Genomic DNA, 18,727 nt, shown 5'->3' on the forward strand with positions numbered 1-18,727 from the left:
TATTTATTGTTAATATTGAAAGTTATGTGAATAAGATTTATCATCAAATTTAATATTGAATTCAATACACTGATTTGAAATTAATTTACTTTGATTTCAAAATTTAATTTGAAGACGTATACCTAACACAAAGAGCAATAAATAGCAGAAATGTACCTATATCTTTTGCACTAACTATTTTCATCTATATTACCAAATAATTTAACAACAAGTTAACGATGACGAGTAATACCTTCATAAAGGTCTCCTTAGAATATTGAAGCCTCGAAGAAACCGTAAGACGGTCGGACAGACGGCGGATTTCCGCCAGATAGTTCAATTCAGGCGGCTCGTATACCCGTTGCCGATCCACTGCAGTTTCTGAATCGTATTCCGCGATATGTTTTAGCACGTCTTTTGGTATCCCGACGCCATTGTCGACAACCTGAATTTCCCGTTTTCCCGCATGAATTCTTACCGCGATTGCTGCGGCGTGTGCGTTCAAAGAATTCGCTACCTGCAATGTTAATTTATTAGTACGCCATCATTCAATCCCCTTTTATTGATTGAAGTAACGGTAGACTGATGGATAAAAAATCGACACGATACACAAATTAGAAAATACAATTTGATAATTGACTTAAGAATGCGGTTAACGCTCTAATAAATAACTGAGATTATCAAGCTAGTAATAAACGCGTTTAGAACCTAATATTTTTTTAAGCACAGTAGTCATATTTAAAAACGCGTAACATTTAAGATTATGCTCAACGCCAAGAAAACAGAAATGTATATTCGACGTAAATTATTATTTTTTTAAAGCATTTAACCATGATAGAAAACAACACTTTACGTTCCTCGCGCTAGTACATATACATAACGAACAACTCGGGGATGGTGGAAATTATGTGATGCGTACCAGTTCCAAGACGCATCGTTCGAAAGACGCGATATTTGACATCGTCAACGTTCGCGCGGTCGATTGTTCTGCATCATCCTGCATCGTTCTTCGAGTTCTATAAGTAACGAAACCAGAAAGCGGACACCGATATAACGCGTCGCTCTTCTCTCGAGGGAGACTTTTGTCATGGCGCCCAGAATCACGTCATCTACACTTTTTACATCTTCCACCCTTAAAACGACAAAAAGGTAAAGAGAATAAAAACGCACATAAATAACATGTACATTAAACTAATATATGTACAATAAATAAAAATTCTTTACGTAAAAAGAGTGTATAAATGTGCAAAATGTATGTACGTGATAAAGGTGTATTAAAGGTGCAACAAACAAATCTGTTGTTGCAATTTGCAGTGTAAAGAATATTCGATTTCCGGTGATTTAAAAGTGACGCGAAATGTTGATCGCGTTTCTAATTCAGCGTAAAGAACAAAATGGGGGAAGAAGGGGAGGAGAATAAGCGGCGGTCCGTCGCGGATGTATTTATAAAAATCTCTTTATTCTTTTTTTTTCTTATTGCATCTACTAAAAAGTTCCTGCATTCGTATCTCTTTCAAAATGCTATATATAATCCTGGAAAAGAAGTATGGCTCTCTCTCTCTCTTTTTTTTTTCAATAACAAGTGTCAAGACCGCGATAACTTAATATTAACATTCGAGTAGCTTTACACGGTTCATCCGCCCCGCGTTCGGGGGTGCTCTAAGAGTATTTAATATAATTTATTTAACATTCGGGCGAGACGACACAACTAGGAGAAACTTTAATCGTAACGATTATCGCGCTAGAAGGATCCTGGTAGCTTCAATGTGGGAGACCTCGATAAAGTCGCTACCGATTTCTTTCCTTAACAATCCGCATCAACATAATAAACTCGCAAACGATCTTTGAAATTAGTATACTGTTAATTAATTATGCCTGAAGAGACCCTACAGTGTTTCTTATTATCATATAGTTTAAATTATTTTGGTACATGGAAACTTAACAAACACAGCGGATATAAAAATAGTTCAAGTTGTATATATACGTACATATATGTATACATTCATACATATATACATATATGTAAATACAAATGTATATATATATGGATACATATTAGTAATAAGACACGTGAAAAATACGAAGTATATTGCTCGTATTTCAATTCGTTAATCTTTGTGCTATTAATATATCTGCGCATCATTTACATCGTTGTAACATTTCCACTGATAAAAACATTAATCATTTACCCAAACATTAATTATTACGCAAATTGTGTAAAATAATTTTATATATATATATATATATAGAACTATATATACATATATATATATAGTTCTATATATAACAATTGTGATATATAACAAACATGACAATTGTAATTTGTTATACAAAATTCGTTACATTCCTTTAGTAATATATACGGAAAATTAAAAAAAAAGTAAATAAAATTTATCTTCTGTATTAATTATTATGGAACACTGGTTGCACGTAGTCCTTTCCTTCTCGCCATCAGATAAATTACTTGCGCACTGTGTTTAAAAATGTAAATGTACAATCTCTAAATAAGAATATCTTACAACGGAAGAGCAAAAGTTTACTCATAAACAGAATTTTTACGAAAAATTATATAAATTAACAGCATACTCTTTTCATCAGCAATGTTTTTGTCAATTTGCGTTTTTTCTTCGGATTACATCAACAACAGAGAGTTCTTATTACGATTGGACATATTAAATATATTTAATATATCGCGAGCACATACTAGATATATTCAATAATTAAGAAATAATATAAAATACGTATTTCCTTTTTTAGAGAAGCGAGCTTGGAAGAAGAGTACAGTTTAAATTTAATTTCTAAATTAAAATCTATACATATAGAAAAAAAGCATGAAAGTATCAAATTGAGAAGCTCGCTATATAGCATATTGTGTAATGAGTTTATTGTAAAATTATTGTAATAACAATCACATATCGAGTCATCTATCAACGAGATATAACACACATATTAAAATGATGAGACATAAATAATTTAGCGGCATCACCAAGTATCTTGACGCTATTATAGCGTTGAAAAATCATGTAACATTAAAAATATATATATATATATATATATTTATATGTATATGTATAAATTGACGAGTTATTCCTATAAATATCCTCTAAAATCTGCTGTGATAAATCAATCACTTAGAAACAAATTCGCGATTTATTCAACTTTAGGCACCAATGGTATGCAGACCCTGTCTTTGGTACATACTACCGATTCGATTTTTGTTTATATCTGAATAAAGAAGACGGACTATCACAGTCTTCTGCATCTGAATATAGTTATTTCATAGCAATTTCATCGTATGGATACTTCGTCCTTCCGTTTTCCTCTATGTTTGCATGTTCAATGCAAAGAGTTTGTATTATTACATTTCGCTTATCTGTGTGATACAGTCCTAAAGCACGTGTTCATTAACAAAAAACTCAGTCTTCTTCCTTCTTCTCGGGCTTCAAGTCTACCATTGCATGTATCTCGTCAGGACTGTATCTGCAAAGATAGAAGAAAAATACAATCATTGACATTATTATATCTTCAATTTTCAACAATAATATATGTATTAAATATTATTTACAACTTGTAACAAAATATAAAAAGTAAGAATTTGTTAAAATAATAAGTAGTAAAAATGATATATCTAAATTTGGTCAATGTGTAACATGTAAAGTTTATTAAAAATTGTTAAATACTCGTAATTATATGTATACATTTATATTTACCCTAGTAGAGTTTGTAAGTCGCATACAAAGCGATATACGTATCGCTTGCCAGCAGTTTTGTGTATAATATTCTTGTCATAATAGTAGCGTAAGCCTCGGCTCAGCTTTTCATAATTCATTTTGGGCTTGTTCTTGCGAATACCCCAACGGCGTGCAACCTCGTCCGGATCGGTCAGTTTGAATTCCCAGCCGTCGCCGGTCCACGAGATGAAACTCTGGCACGCTTTGTCAGTTAGGAGCTCCAGCAGAAATTGCCACAGTTGAATCGGACCTGATCCAGTGAAGCATGGTGGACCGCCACCTAAAAAAAATTGGTCATTTTATATTTAAAACTTAATATTAAAATATACATTAAACAGTAATTAGTAAAATATTTACCGTAATTTCAAAATCTAATATTATTTCGTTTTTTGTTATTTCTCTCTATCAATGATTCACAATAAATATTTATTTCACTGTGATAAAAACAAATCCGAAACACAAATTTAATTCCAAAGTAACCGAGTATAGGCAAATTACGGTATTGCGTAATCCTTTGAAAAACAGAAAATTTCCAAATATTAACAAATAAATTAGATAAACAATTTAGGAAAAAATCTATCAGTGATTTATGAAATATATTATTGAATCGTGAATCTACCTGGATAACCGGTGAGCATTGAGCTCTGCAGTAACGGCTTTTGGTCCGCATTATTGGCGATAGATGTGGGATGATGAGGATTGGAGGAATCTCGTGGTCCGAGACCCGCAAGAAACGCGGGATGATGAGAGAGATGATCCCCAAGCCCGACACCCCACTGGTCACCACCAACGCCGCCGCCGCCTCCAGCACCGCTCCCGCTTCCGGGAACGGTTTGGAACGGCGTTGCATCGTACTGTCCGTAGGAACCGCTCTCGCTGTAACCCTCGTGATAGCGTCCTGTGAAGCGAAAAAAAAATGTCATTTTGATATTAACTGATCTCAATCAAATTTTGAACGTGCTACGAACAAAGCAGGAAACCAATTTATTTTATTAGATTATATATGTAGGGGAGAAGGAGGCACTTTAGAACATCTCGAATAAAGAACATTTGTCACTTTTAATATACCTAATATACCTAATACAGATTAGATATATAGTATAGATACAGATAGATATATAAATATAATAAAAAAATATAAACTATAGTTTTTGACAATTTTCCTCCTTTCTAATTAATTCCAGTTTCTGGCTACGAACCTCGAGGGTAGTTTTTGAACGGTGACGGCTGGTATTTGGGCTCGATGTGAATCCCACTGGCGCCGTAGAAGTCCGACGAGCTGTCCAAATTGTACGGATGCGGCGCCTGGTGATCTTGCGACAAGCTATGATATTCGGACGCCTCGTCATATCCCGAATAATGGGCCGGCGTCATATAACTCTCCGTGGCGGTCGCGCTGACTCTCAAGTCGCTCTCGTTGCTACCTGCACCCGCGAGTTCACCCGCGCTGCCCAGGCCACCCCCACTGCCTTGGAGATGCTCGGCTATGTGATGATTGCTGTAGTTCGCTAGAATTTTTTCATTTTTGCAAATTAATTTTCTTTTCGATAGTTATTTTTTATCCGACAAAATTGAAATAATTGAAATTGTATGATATTTTAATACGAATTAAACGTAAAAATGAACGAAGATAATTTACATATTATTTAAAAGTAGTTTCGATGTAATCAGTAATCATCGTGTTTAGAACATTCAAAAATATAGAATTTTTGTCAGTATGATACACAGCATATCAATGAACGAATTTTCTGGTGGAAAAAAAAAGTTCCTCGCGATTATGTTATCTCTTAAACGAGGAAGGAGACTTGTAGCATTTGATATCGTGTCTTTGCCTCATGAATCATTCAAAATAAATGTGTTTCGCGAATAAAGATTGTAAAAATACTTGCAATAAATTCTACAGAAGCTTAGAAATGCGAAATGTCTATACACGCAGATATTGAATAATTGTAATGAGAAACTTACATTCCGTTTTGAGCTGATTTAAATTCCGTAGATGAATGTACGCGTTGTTGGCATTGTTGTTGTTGTTATTGTTGTTATTACTGTTAGGGGTACTAGAGTGAGAGGTCGGTGGTTGGGTGCTATGGCTGTGGGGTGGTGGCGACGTTTCGTCTCTTTGACTTTCGTCTTGGCACACGGGACTGCGAAGGTGATTGTAGCCGCCTGCAAATTGAAAGGAACAATTCGCGTTGCATTACAATATCTTAATAAGTATCAAATTAATTAAGCATGTCATTTACTTAAATTAGATGAACAGGAAAAAAAGAAAATGGATATATCAATATATGTGTCTACCTGTAAAAACCATATGAAAAAATACACAATCGCTAGTTTGTCTGTTTATCACATTCCTGAAAAGTCAAGAATTAACTCATCACGAACATGTAACGCTGATTACACAATTACATTTTTAAATCAGATTATGGTTTTAAAAAGCTCTACTTTTCATAAGATATAATGTTTCCTATTATTTCAATGCGTCTTTTTTTATCTCCCAAAGTGAATGATATCCTCATCTTATCAGAGAGAAAAGAAGAGTATCCTATCATGTAATAACATTCTTTTTTCTCAACATATCTTCAAATCTTTCTAATCTCCTGTATACAATATAATACACCCCTTTACATTTATCTCTCTTTTCTTTAAATTTTTATCGAAATCGTTACAGAGGCGTCCACGAATAAGGAAGAAGAGACGATGCTGCGTCGCCGCGCATCTCTCGTTGCGGCACTCCGGGCACTCCGCAGGGAGGAACCACCGCTGACACGTGGGCGGCGCGTATCTCGATGATTGGTCCGAACGAACTCCGCCTATTCTCGACTTCCGTTCTACGATCGCGCGAGAGAGAGCCCGGGTATCGCGCGAGGCTGAAGCTGAGGCTCCGCGCGTTCGAATCGCCGCGCCGCGCCGCGCCGCGCCGTCGCGTCGCCCAGGATTGCGATTGTCGAATTAGCAAATTCTGCTGTGACGAGTGACAGCCTCGGGATGAGACCTTCACGATACAGCGTGGCGCTCGAAATTTAAGCTTCAAGTTTCAAGTCATTTAGAAGTTTTCTTTTTAAGTAAATTGCGTTTTTACTGGAAGCACAGCTGCACAATTCTCAAGCTGTTCATGAGATTTTCTGTGGAATTCGTTTTCTTTTTGCGAATGTCCAAGAAAATTATTTTTTATTCTTACAAAATGAAGGATTTGATTCTACGTTCAGTTTCAATAATATTCACAAGCTAAATAAAAATGATATTGTCTTGTTACGTCTTACGTCCTTCGATTCGTCCCTGTGGCCGGATTAAATCTTTTAAACTTTCAACCCGACTTCTTTATTTCCGCGAGTGCCGAAGGCGTAATATTTTGAGGGCTCGTCCGGGATTATTTCCCAACGGTATTATATCCGGTTGAAAATTCTGATTTGAAGTATCCCACTATGGGGAGGAAGTGGCAGTACAGTTCAAAGTAAATGCCAATGTAGACGTAGGCAAATTTTCTGAGGAATTTCCGTTATTTGTAGCTAAAATTTCGGACGAACAACGTCAGCGAAAGCTCGGAGAAAACTCGAGGACGACCCGTTAAATTACGCGCTGTCTTGACAACGATCTTCTTTTTTACATTTGCCGGCCGCGCTCCGTATCGATCGGTTGCTTACTTATTATTGCTTTATTTATACGTCACTGCAGCCGCGATCGTAAATAATGAATTATATAAATTAAATTTATAATATAGAGGTGACTGGGCACACGCGTGAAAACGTTACGTTATACATTACCATATCTCTCACATGAAAAATACCGTAAAACTTATCCATACACGAAGAGAAGTATAGTTCCAGGTCTTTTAATTCATGTAATTTTGAACAAATCGCTTTTGATTAAAGCGTCCTGAGATTATCTATTCCTATCTTATACTTTATGAAGCAATTTAGAGTTTTCTAAATATCTTCAAGAAAGAACTAACAAATAAGACAGATAAGAACAATCTAAGGTTTAGTTACACGGAGAAAGGATAGTGGTGGAGTCGGAAGTTGGTGGAGTCACATATCTTATCTCTCGAAACTCATGTTCGCTACTTACTGCTACCTTAACGTTTCACGCCAATTATTTTAATGCCGTCCTAAATAAAAGTCAATTGAAAAATAAAAGAAAACGATATGCTAACAAGAAGAATATAAATGTAAAGTCACAAAATAATAGCGAATAGTGATTAAATTCGACCGTCACTTTGGCGAACAATCCAGTTCTTAAGACGAACATTCACTCTTACAAACTATTAATTAAGAATAGTTATGTGTGTGAATATATTATTCATTTTTTTTTTAATAAATTGAGATGAGCGAAAACGTGGATCAATTAAAGTAAATCTTTAATTTAAAATCTATGTTCCGTGCAATCCCACACCACTATTAAATATACAACTTAAATTAAATTGAATAAAACGCAAAGTTGCGTCAAATTCTTTTCGATACTGCAATTTAAACGGCGAGACCGAGCCATTAACTTCAATTTATCTAAGATTTATGGAGCGTCAATAAAAAGCAGGTGATACCACGAATACGTTTTTATCTGTTAAGGCGAAACCAGGTGGCTTGCCAGGATTATCGTTGGGCCCCCGCGCCGTGCTTATTGCATATCTCTCCCTCTCCACCTCATTTACACGGTATAAATAGTTTAGCCGACGCGATTAACGCGTCCGCTAGAATTGATCTTTTGTTTAGTAATACGTGAAACGCGATGAAATGCGGGCGATAGAGACATCGGCGAATTACCATAATCCACCGACCTTTTCGAAACGACAGGCGCGCATGTGACGCGTCGCCACCCCACATTCCCACACTTGCGTTTTAATAACGAAGGAAAAAAAAACAGGTGGTCCCCGCCGCGCAAGTGTCGCACCGACCACGTATCGTTAATTTCGCTTAGCCGTCTTTAATTGGGCGTAATTACAGACGGGGGTAGGGAATACAGAACCCCAGCTTTAAAAGATCAGGTTTTACCGTGAATTACAGTTTAAAAACAAAAATACATTATAGATAAAATCAAATTTAAACGAATATATAGTAGTGATAAAAAAACGGTTGAATAATTAGAATATCATCTGTTCTCGGGAAGGAATTAAACTTATAATAATAAGTCTTGGTAGGTTTTTGATGTCGTAAAAAATTATAAAAATTGTATAAAAATTATGAGAGAATATGAATGTATTATTCCATGTTAATAAATTTATTGCAACTGACAGATTGATAAAAGATCTATTTTTTAATCGCATCGCTTTATGAGTGAAGCTTTATTATGCTACAGCAATGGTCCTTCAACCTTTTATGATCTAAAAGATTCTAGAAAGGATCTAAAAGACTCCATATGGTACCTCCCGAGATCGTTACAGATCGTTTCAAAACAGCACACTGACTTTTTTTTCTGATTGCGATTGCTGGAGTAAATCTCGCGACTTGGTACCAAAAATCCAAAATATAGTCGTTGCTTTTTGTTACAAAACCACGTTTAAATTGAACAGCTGACGAACATGTAATTACCCAAAGATATACCGAGAATTCGTTCAACGACATCAGAGCCGAGCGTCTTAAGCGCGCTTTCCCGTAGAAATAATTACTCGCGAAGCCCTTCCTGCTTTCCCATAACTCCCGTGTCCATGTGGTGACCGTGGCGTTGTTAATAGGGCCGTAGGGACAGACCCTGCATATTCTAAGTACACCTGCAAGGCTCGCGTGTAGTAGCTGCACCTCGCACCCCGTGTTTCATGGACGATGAGCGTGGGAGTGCAGCCTGGAGCTGGCCCTCACGCTGCACACACAGACGCATGGCACTCTCTCTCTCTCTCTCTCTCTCTCTCTCTCTCTGCTAAAGCCAGTCATCGTTTAGAATTTCAGGCATAATGCGCCTAAAAATGTGTTCTTGAATTAAAAACGGAGTGCGTTGAAGAAAACTGGCTTCCATATCGCAAAAAGTTCAACCATCCTTATCGAAAGATCGCTATTGCAACTACGAGTTACCGCTACTATTATTATTTTGCAACTACAAACGCGCACGCAATTACATTATAATTAGCATATAGTTTCGCGACCGATTGGCATAATGTTGTATCTATTTTTAAATGCGTAATCCATTACGACTAGCGCTATTTTCATAAGCTAAAACCGATAAGAGCGGTTACAAATTGTTAACGTAATTACACGTACGTTTAACTTATTTTCCTTGCAACAACAAAAAGGCCGCATAATGACGAGTCGGTGCTCAAAGTTCTATATTTAAATATGATCCTAGAACTTGAATTGCTCATTAATGAACAGTTAAATCGACATTATTTAAAAATGACATTATGAAAAAAAATAATAAAATTTTAATATTCTTATAAATTTTTGAAACGTTTCTTTGCGTCAGCGCAGCATATCTCTCCAGGATTTTTTCTATCAAATCGAATGCACTGTTCAACTACTAAATTATAGATAAAATTTCAAAATTAAACAAAAAATAGACAAAATTTCAGCTCTAAAGTCATCCAAGTATTTTCTTTTCAAAATGTTTTCCTATCTAAACATAGTTCCTTCTACCCAACCCAATGGCACAAGCTGAGCGTTCGTTAATTAATAGATCAACAGACGAGGAAATTTCGGCAGCTACGACGCCGACGTCCCGAGCCGAGAAGTGTATCTCGGAGCAGGGGGAAGCCGTCGCGCGAGAAAGCGGGGACCGACGACGCACAGTCGGGCTATATGGTATATCGGGCGAGCAAAAGTAGCAGCAGCCGCGTATCAGCTGTGAAACAGGTGCCGAGGACTGCCAGAACCGCCGCGCCGGCCGCTTAGGCGGCATGGCAGTAACGGTGAGCAATGAAGGCGGCGGCGCGGCGGCCAGTAACAGGAGCAGCGACAGCGACGGCGACGGCGGCAGCCTCGTGGCACGTGCCAAATCGAATGAAACGCCCGGTCGGCGCGCACAGCTGCTGTCTGCTGAGGCAAGGTACTGGAGAAAGAGAGACACAAGAGAGAGAGAGAGAGAGAGAGAGAAAGACCCGGCGCAGCCCGGCGGCCTCTTGAAAATTAAAACCTGCCTCACGAATGTTCTCGACTCGCCGCCGCGCCGGAAGGTCATTATCTTCGGCCGGAGTACTCGAGGCCCGCGATCCACATCAGGATCCGGGACTCTCGTTAGGGGAAATCGATAGTTCGTCACTTGGACCCGAACTATCCGAGATCTCGGGATCGTTTTGGAAGTCCCCGACTTTTACTCGGATCGTTCACGTTGAAAGATATTTCGTGTCGACGTTGCGTCAGAGAAATGATGTCGGGCCTTCCGGGAAAAAAAGAATTTAACGTTTCGATGATAAACAATAATGTGATGAGTCATATGTAAATGTTGTCACATAGGATTGTTATCTATTTTTGTACGTCTGACGTCAGTGCCTTTTGATGAACTCGATAAGTTATAAACAGCACGTTTCAAAGTATCGAATGAATATTATTCTCTTAATTAAAAAAAAATTAACGTTTTTAGGTTTTTACCCTTAGAAAAAGCGCGATAGATTTGTTAGTCGTTAGTCGAACCGTTGATCGTGTAAGGGGAAATCATTTGTGCGAAAAAATTCAAACGATAACGTATTCAACAAAAACGCGACTCTCATTTAGCTAATGGCACGTGTGTAATGGATTTCGTAACGTAATTTTGTCACGTACACAGCTTTAACGAAGAGACCCCGACGGCCTCTCTTATAAAAATACGCCGCCGTTAGAACAATACGCCACCGGAAAAAGTGTTAACGAACTCACAATCGCGTTAAAACGAAAGTAACGACCGTGTTCGCTTTATCTCCATCTATCTATCGCGTATGCACAACAATACATAAAGACCGCGGCGAAACGAACGCCACACTCTTTCTCCCCGGCGCGGCGTTTCGAGTCTACGAGTTTTATACCTGTCGTGGTCCTGAATCGTTCCTTTTATTCGAAACGCGCGCACACATATACACACGCGCACGCATACGTATACCACGTACGTAAGTAATCGCGCAGACACGCGGAATATATACCAGGGAGACGCGGCGAGCGCGTGATGAGCACAGCTCGTAAAAAAGTCGTCCACGACGACGGCACAACGAAATCGCGCATTGTTCAAAGCAGGGATTGACCTGCGAACTCTCCCACACTCTACCTACCTACGCGCGTGCGTCTATGTGTGCATGCGCGTGTACGTGACACACGCATACGCACGTCAGACGGAGGCATCTACACAATCGCGCGTGTTACAAGAAGAGAAGCGTCGCTCACTCCAACCGTTTCTGGATCATTATCGGCACTGAGCAGAATTATCAGATCGAAAGATCGGATGGGATAAAAAAAAAAGCTAGTTACTGTTAACAAAGACCAAGTAAACCGACAAAAACCGTCGGGGAAAAAACCACGTTGCAGAAAATATTTACTTAAAGATTCGACTTTTGTAAACGCTAATGTTATATTTAACCCATTTCTGGCCACTACCGGAAATTGATGGAATTATTCGAGACCCTGTTCAGGGCTTGCTATTTGGACCTCCAATAATGTTTACCGTGCAAAGAAGAAGTTTTCCGATTTTCCGGTTCTTCGGAAATGCTGATGCAAAAATATAACATTGGCAAAATTTCTTGCCGATAAATCTACCTGACCTGACCGGTCAATTTGGTATGATTTATGTTAGTTTAGTCCTCTGACAATATTTTTACAGGCATATATTTATTAATTATTTCAAACACTTATAATACCTGTTATTAAAAAGGTCCACTTTTGAACCTGTTTTTCACCTGGCCATCACGCACAGGTGCAAAATCAAATTTACTACTTTTTGACCACACAAATATATTGTTGAGAGTTCAAACTTTATTTTCAGGCCATAAAAGACCGACATTTTCAAATTTATTTCATCTAAAATAATTTTCAAAGTCGTCGGTTAGGCAAAAATTCACCAGTGGCCTTCTGGCCACTTCTACGGTTAATGGCAATGTACTGTAACGCAGAACGCTACTTAATAAGGTCTTTTCAAAGGAATATTCCGCCCTTCTTCCAGCTGTCGTCACAAATGGGAGTCGTTCTCCTCGTCGTCAGTGATTAATGATCTAGAAATCATATTACAACGATATCGACGAACGAACGTTTGGATGTGCTTAGACTCTGAATGACCGAAAAATCATGACGTTACGATTTCTGAACGCGTGCGTAGATTTTGACAGCCTTTAGACGTAATATACGATCAATTTTGAATACGTAATTTTTTTCCGCGGTTAAACAAATGTATGAATAATATATAAATATATCGTTAAAGAAATTTGAATAGTTTTAATAATTAATAAACAATTCAATATTTTAATAATTTATTCATTCATTAAGCGACTGAAGACACTGCTTAATCTGAATAATTAAAAATAATATAAACTGTAAACTTATAATTGTTGGAAATATATGTATAATAAATCTGTGATTGTTGAAGATTCGAATGTAAATTGTGCATTTTGGGACCGTACTTATCACGCGAATAGGAGAAATTGGCATGACCGAACGACAGCGAGGTTGAGTTAATTAACTTTATGAACCGTGGCACCGATATATCTCCGTACCGTCTTAAAACGCGTACAACATTGATGCAACTTTTATCTTCAGGCCCGCTGCAATTCGACGCATCCGAAGCGTGTAACTCGAGCTCCCAAGCGTGTGCCATGCCGCCGAGACCTTGCGCGATACGCTTTATTGCCGGCTTAACGAGGGCCACACCTTAACGGAGAAGGACGAGGGACGTGCATCGCGAACAAAAGATCCTTATGTTCGAAGTAACGATATAGTTACGGGCCATTATGCAGATAGCCGAATGTTATAATTGTGACGTATCAGCCCGTCGTCGAACAAATCGCGCAAATCGCGCGATCATCAATTTTGTCGAGATCGTTTTTTGAGAGACTCGCGACCAAAAGAAGAGACTTGCCTAATTAAACTGCGCCCCGCTATGGACAATAAAAATTTCATAGTTCCTCCTTTTTTGGAAATAAAGAATCGATTAGATTTCGATTGATTTTAATTGGTCTCCATGGAATGATTCTTTTGCAGAAATAATGCGTTAAAAAAAACGTATATTCTTGTTGTATCGATAATGAATTCCGAATTAGAGCATAAATCGGCCTTGACCCAATAAGGTTCGATCCGTCAGACAATGTCAGTATGAATTTATAAATATCATTTGCTGTGTAAAAAGTTACTTCTATCGTTCTATCCGATTTTAATCCGCTACACAAGTAGTGAATTTATTTCCAATGACAGTCTTTGAATCGATCCAGTAAATTTCTTTTAATAATACGATAGTGAAAAATCATTTCACTTATTTAGTTTTTAATAATTACAGCTAGAATGATATTCACAAAATTGCGTAGGGTTCAGCGAATTCTCGAATGCAATTTCTTTTAAATTAATCCTAAAGCTGTTTATTAGAAAGTTATCTTTTTTGTCTTACTGTCTGAATAAAAATGGTTAATATTTTATCGCTGAGAAGGTTCCGATTGAAAATTGTTCCATTATCGTCTGGGTTATCGCGTAATTTGCAAATAATTCTCCTCATATGCATATCCCGACACTTGACCTCACACTCTATGGGCAGTCGTCGTTCGATAACATCGTCAGACAGAAACCGCACAAAGCCGCTTAAATAATAGATATCGATTGACATTTTGGCTGGATTTGCTGCGACGTCCAAATGTAGAGCGCGATAATGTCTACGCCAGACGTCGATATATAATTTTCATTGTTGGATATCACTTGAGTTCAAAACATTCGAGAAGTGATTGCAAAAGATAATTATACGTTACGTAGAACTTATTACACGTACGTATAGGTATGATATAAAATTATACCTCAAAATGAATCGTTTTAAGAAAAAAAGTAAGATGTATTTACGCGTACTAATCTTCCTTTTCCTTTGCAATCAGTATGATAACCCTGTTTAAATAAACCGTCGAGACTTTTTCATATACTCCGGACGTGAAAAATCAGAATCGAAATCTGCCATTGAATGTTTGACGTGTAGATAACGTATTGTTTTCGAAGTACATTCATATAAATATCTTGACCGTCGTTTTTTAAAATAAAATATTGCATTTTCTTCAGAGTATCTTATCGCGATCCAAAATCGAAATCTGTGATACTCTGTGAACTTCCGCGGCACTCTTATACGCTTGGACTTGGAGTCAAAATCCGCGAGGTAGATACCTGGCGTGTGGGTGGTCGCGTCCAAGGAGACCGGCGGCACCACGCTGGTGTTGCTGCGGCTGATCGCGTGCTGATGGGAATGTTGATGATGCGGATGATGGCCGGTGAGAGGCTCCGCCTCCTGGTACGCGGGATAATCGGCGTAGAACGGTTCGTGGCCTGTCATCAGCTCCAGCATTTGGAGCACCATTTCCGAAGACGCGACGACGTTAACGTTGCCGCTGCCGCTGCCGCTGCCGCTACCGCCGCTGCTGCTGCTGTTGCTGCCGCTGCCGGTCGTTAACGCGCCAATGTCGCCGCCGTTCGCGTACGCGTCGACTATTATGCCCGGCGCCTGCCCCGAAGGCCGCGACGTCCCGACGCTCACGACGCCCGCCGTGACGTCGCTTTCGATTGTTCCGCGCGACGACGACGTTGGTCACTCCTCGGCGACGAGCGCGCGAGCATCCGTGCGACGATGATCCGATTATTTCGCGCGCTGCCTTACGACACGCCGTTGACGCCGTTCGTTGCCGGAACGTTGCGCATCGCGCGATGTTGCAATGCGGCCGTCGCAATTGTGACGACGACAACAACAACGACGACGGCGACGACGACGGCGATCTCCACGGTCTTTCTCGCGATCGCCTCGTGCGAGTTCCTTCAGCAGCACTCCACTCGTGGGCGGCATAGACTCTCCGAAGCGACGTGTGTCGTTGAGAATCCTCGGCGAGAGACTTCGATGATCGATTGACAATATCTTTTTCTCCTTATCTCTTTCTCTCTCCGATATTACTCCGGGCAGAAAAATTCGAGTTCCCTCTCGCGCGGGGAATTTTGCCGCTTAGCCGCGGAACGACGCAACAGGTGTCTCCCCGGCCGGCCGCATCGGTTCTCTCTCCTTTTTCGTTGACTCAGCTGCACGCAGCTGAGTTTAGTAGTCCTCAGGTATCCCGTCTTCGCTCACGACGCTCGGTCGCCCACAATAAAGTCGTATTCTCCGCGGTTGGCAGTTGACCGTGTTCACAGTTCCACAATCGGCTTCAATTTTCAAGACGTCCTCCTAATTATTCACCACGCTCATCAGTCTCCCCACAGAAACCGAGATTAATATACCTCCCGGATAATTCCCTCAATCATTCACCACGTTCAGTTCCGCTCGCGGAACTGAGTTTGATTCTCCAGGTACTCCTCACTGATTACTAATTACTCACTGCATTCAGTTCCACAATCAAGATCGAATTAATCCTCCGGTTATATCCCCATCGCGTTCTGCTCTACGAACTACGGATTGAAACTCTTAAAGGTATATCCTTTAATCGCACACCGCGCGTTTATAGTTCCCACGAGGAGACTCGAATCGAACCTCTCGAGGGATATCCGCCGCGCTCGAGTTCGCAATCGCGGATTCGCTCTCGCGAGTGCTCCTCGTACGACCGCGATTGCCCCCTACGAGCGTGACACGCGAATCAACTTGCGGCTGATCCCTCGATGTCAATGGCGAGGTGTCACTACCGCGTGATTTACGCCTGGTCACTCCGGTACGGACACGGCGCGGGCGTCCCCACGGAACGTAGGCCGAACAGTCGGTCGGCAGAGAGACGTCGAGCAGACGCGTCGCAGGAGATCGTTCTCTCTCGCGTGCACTCTTCCTCGCGCACACTCCTCCACTTGACGCGAGCGCGCGTGTCACTGTGACGAAGCGCCGCGCCGTTTCCGCTCTACGGTGCTCTCCGCGGTGCTGCTCCCGCCGGCCGCCCCGTCCCTACCGTTCCGCGCCCCGTCTCTTTCATCCTCCATCGCATTTTCCTCCCCCTCTGCCCGTGGGGCCCAGGCCGGCGGCTCTACCGTCTCGCACGGCTATCCCGGTGTCGCATTGGTGCCGCACGGTGGAGGTGGAAGGTGGGAGTTCACGAGCCTGCCGAGTGGGGCTGCCGTTGAGTGGAGGGGCACGAGATAGGAAACCCGGCCGCTTGCTCAGGGGGGTGAACGAGGGGGGGGGGGGAAAAGGGGGGGGGGGGGGGGGGGGAGCGATCTCGCAGCGAAAGGAAGGGAGATCGCAAAACGCCCCCTCGGAGCTTCAACCACCTGCTGCCACCGTTGCCGTCATCATCATCGTCGTCGTCATCGTTGCCGGTATTCCGTCGTATATGTACGTTTGTACTCGACACCCTATTCCTTCGATTGACGCGATCCTCAGATTCTGTAATCGTCGACGATGGACAACGTCTAATTCGCGATTTCCAATGTTTTACTTATGTTAAATAAGAAAATGCAAATTGTATTATTCGGTTTGAACTGTGGGACACCTCGAAATTGTCACGTTAGAAATTTTGCGTTGAATATTTTATTATATTCAGCTATTTATATATGTATATAACTTATTCGTTCATTCATATTCGTTATGTCGAGCTTCTGTTTGAAATATCCTTTTTTTATTACAAAATATAATTATGCACGTAAGAATTTTTAAAATCTCTGGTAGAGCACTATGCGACGTGAAAGTGAGATAAAATTACAATAACAACGATATTGATAATAATAATAAAGGAATGACACATTTGTTTTATCGCACAGTCCGAACTTTTATAATTCTTGTTCGTTATTATCTCATAACAAGAATGGCGATTTCGCGTATGTGACGTCACTTAATGAGGAAATTCGCAAATGAGAAAAACGCTTGTGATGATAAGATATCGCAATAAAAGTCTAAAGCGGAGTTCCCTCATATCTTGTGGGATTTGATTGTTACGTTGAAATTGTCAATTGGGAAACGGTAAATAGTAGGCCAATAACAAGTTAATAATTAGCTAATTAGCAATGGCGTACTAATTTATAATGGCGAGTGCCACAATTACGAAACGTAATGCATCTCGTCTACTTGCACAAAGGTCGACGTGACATAATTACTATGATGTACTTTGATTAATTAGGCATCACTGCTAAAACGTATAATAATATTGTTATTATATCTCCATCACTTTCGTCGATTAAAGATAATATAAATATAATATAAATAATACATATATATCATATGAGTACAAAATTAAAATATATATTTTTTTATGTAATTAATAAAATAATTATACCAAACATACATGCAATATAACATTCTCATCTAAATGCTCCTCTCAGTACAGTCTTCAAAATTATCTACTTTCGTGAAATTAAAATAAATAAAAGGCAATAAAAAACGCTGGAGACAATTTCTAAAGCATTCGCAATTTTGTAGAAAAAAACCTCTATAATTTTACGTAACGTATTTTCGTTCATTTCTTTCACGCGTGCTAGACAAGAGAAACCGGCCAAAATATTTCGACGCCGATTACGCGTATTTCGCCGCGTCAGATCGTTAGATCGTCACCGTCGCGCGCGGCGGTGCGGTGGTGAACGCGTTCGACGCGAGTCGAGAAGGACCTAGCCTATTTTTGAGAGGGGCTGTGACCGGAGGGGAGGTGGAGGCGCGCAACAGACCGGATGTTGAGAGGCGAGGCAACGGGGGTTTCTCTGTTCGGCGGCGGTCTCGCACGTGATGCAGAGGGGACCGGAAGCGCTCACTCCCCTACGCCTCGTGCCTCTCTCGGGTTCGTATAGCCTCGGCGGCAATAGTAATGGGACTTACGAGGGCCGCACAATAAGAACGCGCGCGCTTCGTTACCGCTCGCGTTCGGACCTGTCCGTCTATTTTCTATTTGAGATTGAGGAGTAATCGATCGTCGAACGTACAAATAGGTTGCATTTTCGTTCTGCCTTCTGCGATTCGACGTCTGATATCATTTCATTACTTGAAAAAAAGTGGACTTTTTTAAA

The 18,727-nt window shown here is 40.2% G+C and overlaps 2 protein-coding genes across 6 annotated transcripts in view; both read right to left on the minus strand.

Moving 5' to 3' along the window:
* LOC112457442 overlaps positions 1-1,089 on the minus strand; it is a 3,990-nt gene extending 2,901 nt beyond the window's left edge. Inside the window, exons 1-2 of the mRNA XM_025020496.1 lie at positions 899-1,089; positions 233-496 (exon numbers count right to left, since the gene is read on the minus strand). Coding sequence (XP_024876264.1) covers positions 233-496; positions 899-982 — 348 coding nt within the window. The 5' untranslated portion in view covers positions 983-1,089. The remainder of the gene's footprint in view (positions 1-232; positions 497-898) is intronic.
* Positions 1,090-2,841: 1,752 nt separating this feature from the next.
* LOC112457430 (ETS-like protein pointed) overlaps positions 2,842-18,727 on the minus strand; it is a 102,063-nt gene continuing 86,177 nt past the window's right edge. For all 5 annotated transcript variants that reach the window (XM_025020469.1, XM_025020467.1, XM_025020470.1 and 2 more), the window contains 5 exons: positions 5,676-5,876; positions 4,910-5,218; positions 4,330-4,608; positions 3,690-3,990; positions 2,842-3,459 (listed from right to left, as the gene is read on the minus strand). In XM_025020469.1, the coding sequence (XP_024876237.1) occupies positions 3,396-3,459; positions 3,690-3,990; positions 4,330-4,608; positions 4,910-5,218; positions 5,676-5,876 (1,154 nt within the window). In that variant the 3' untranslated portion in view covers positions 2,842-3,395. The remainder of the gene's footprint in view (positions 3,460-3,689; positions 3,991-4,329; positions 4,609-4,909; positions 5,219-5,675; positions 5,877-18,727) is intronic.

The sequence above is a fragment of the Temnothorax curvispinosus genome, unplaced genomic scaffold, assembly GCF_003070985.1.
Source record: "Temnothorax curvispinosus isolate PA1 unplaced genomic scaffold, ASM307098v1 QBEX01007779.1, whole genome shotgun sequence".
Classification (NCBI taxonomy): Eukaryota; Metazoa; Arthropoda; class Insecta; order Hymenoptera; family Formicidae; genus Temnothorax; species Temnothorax curvispinosus.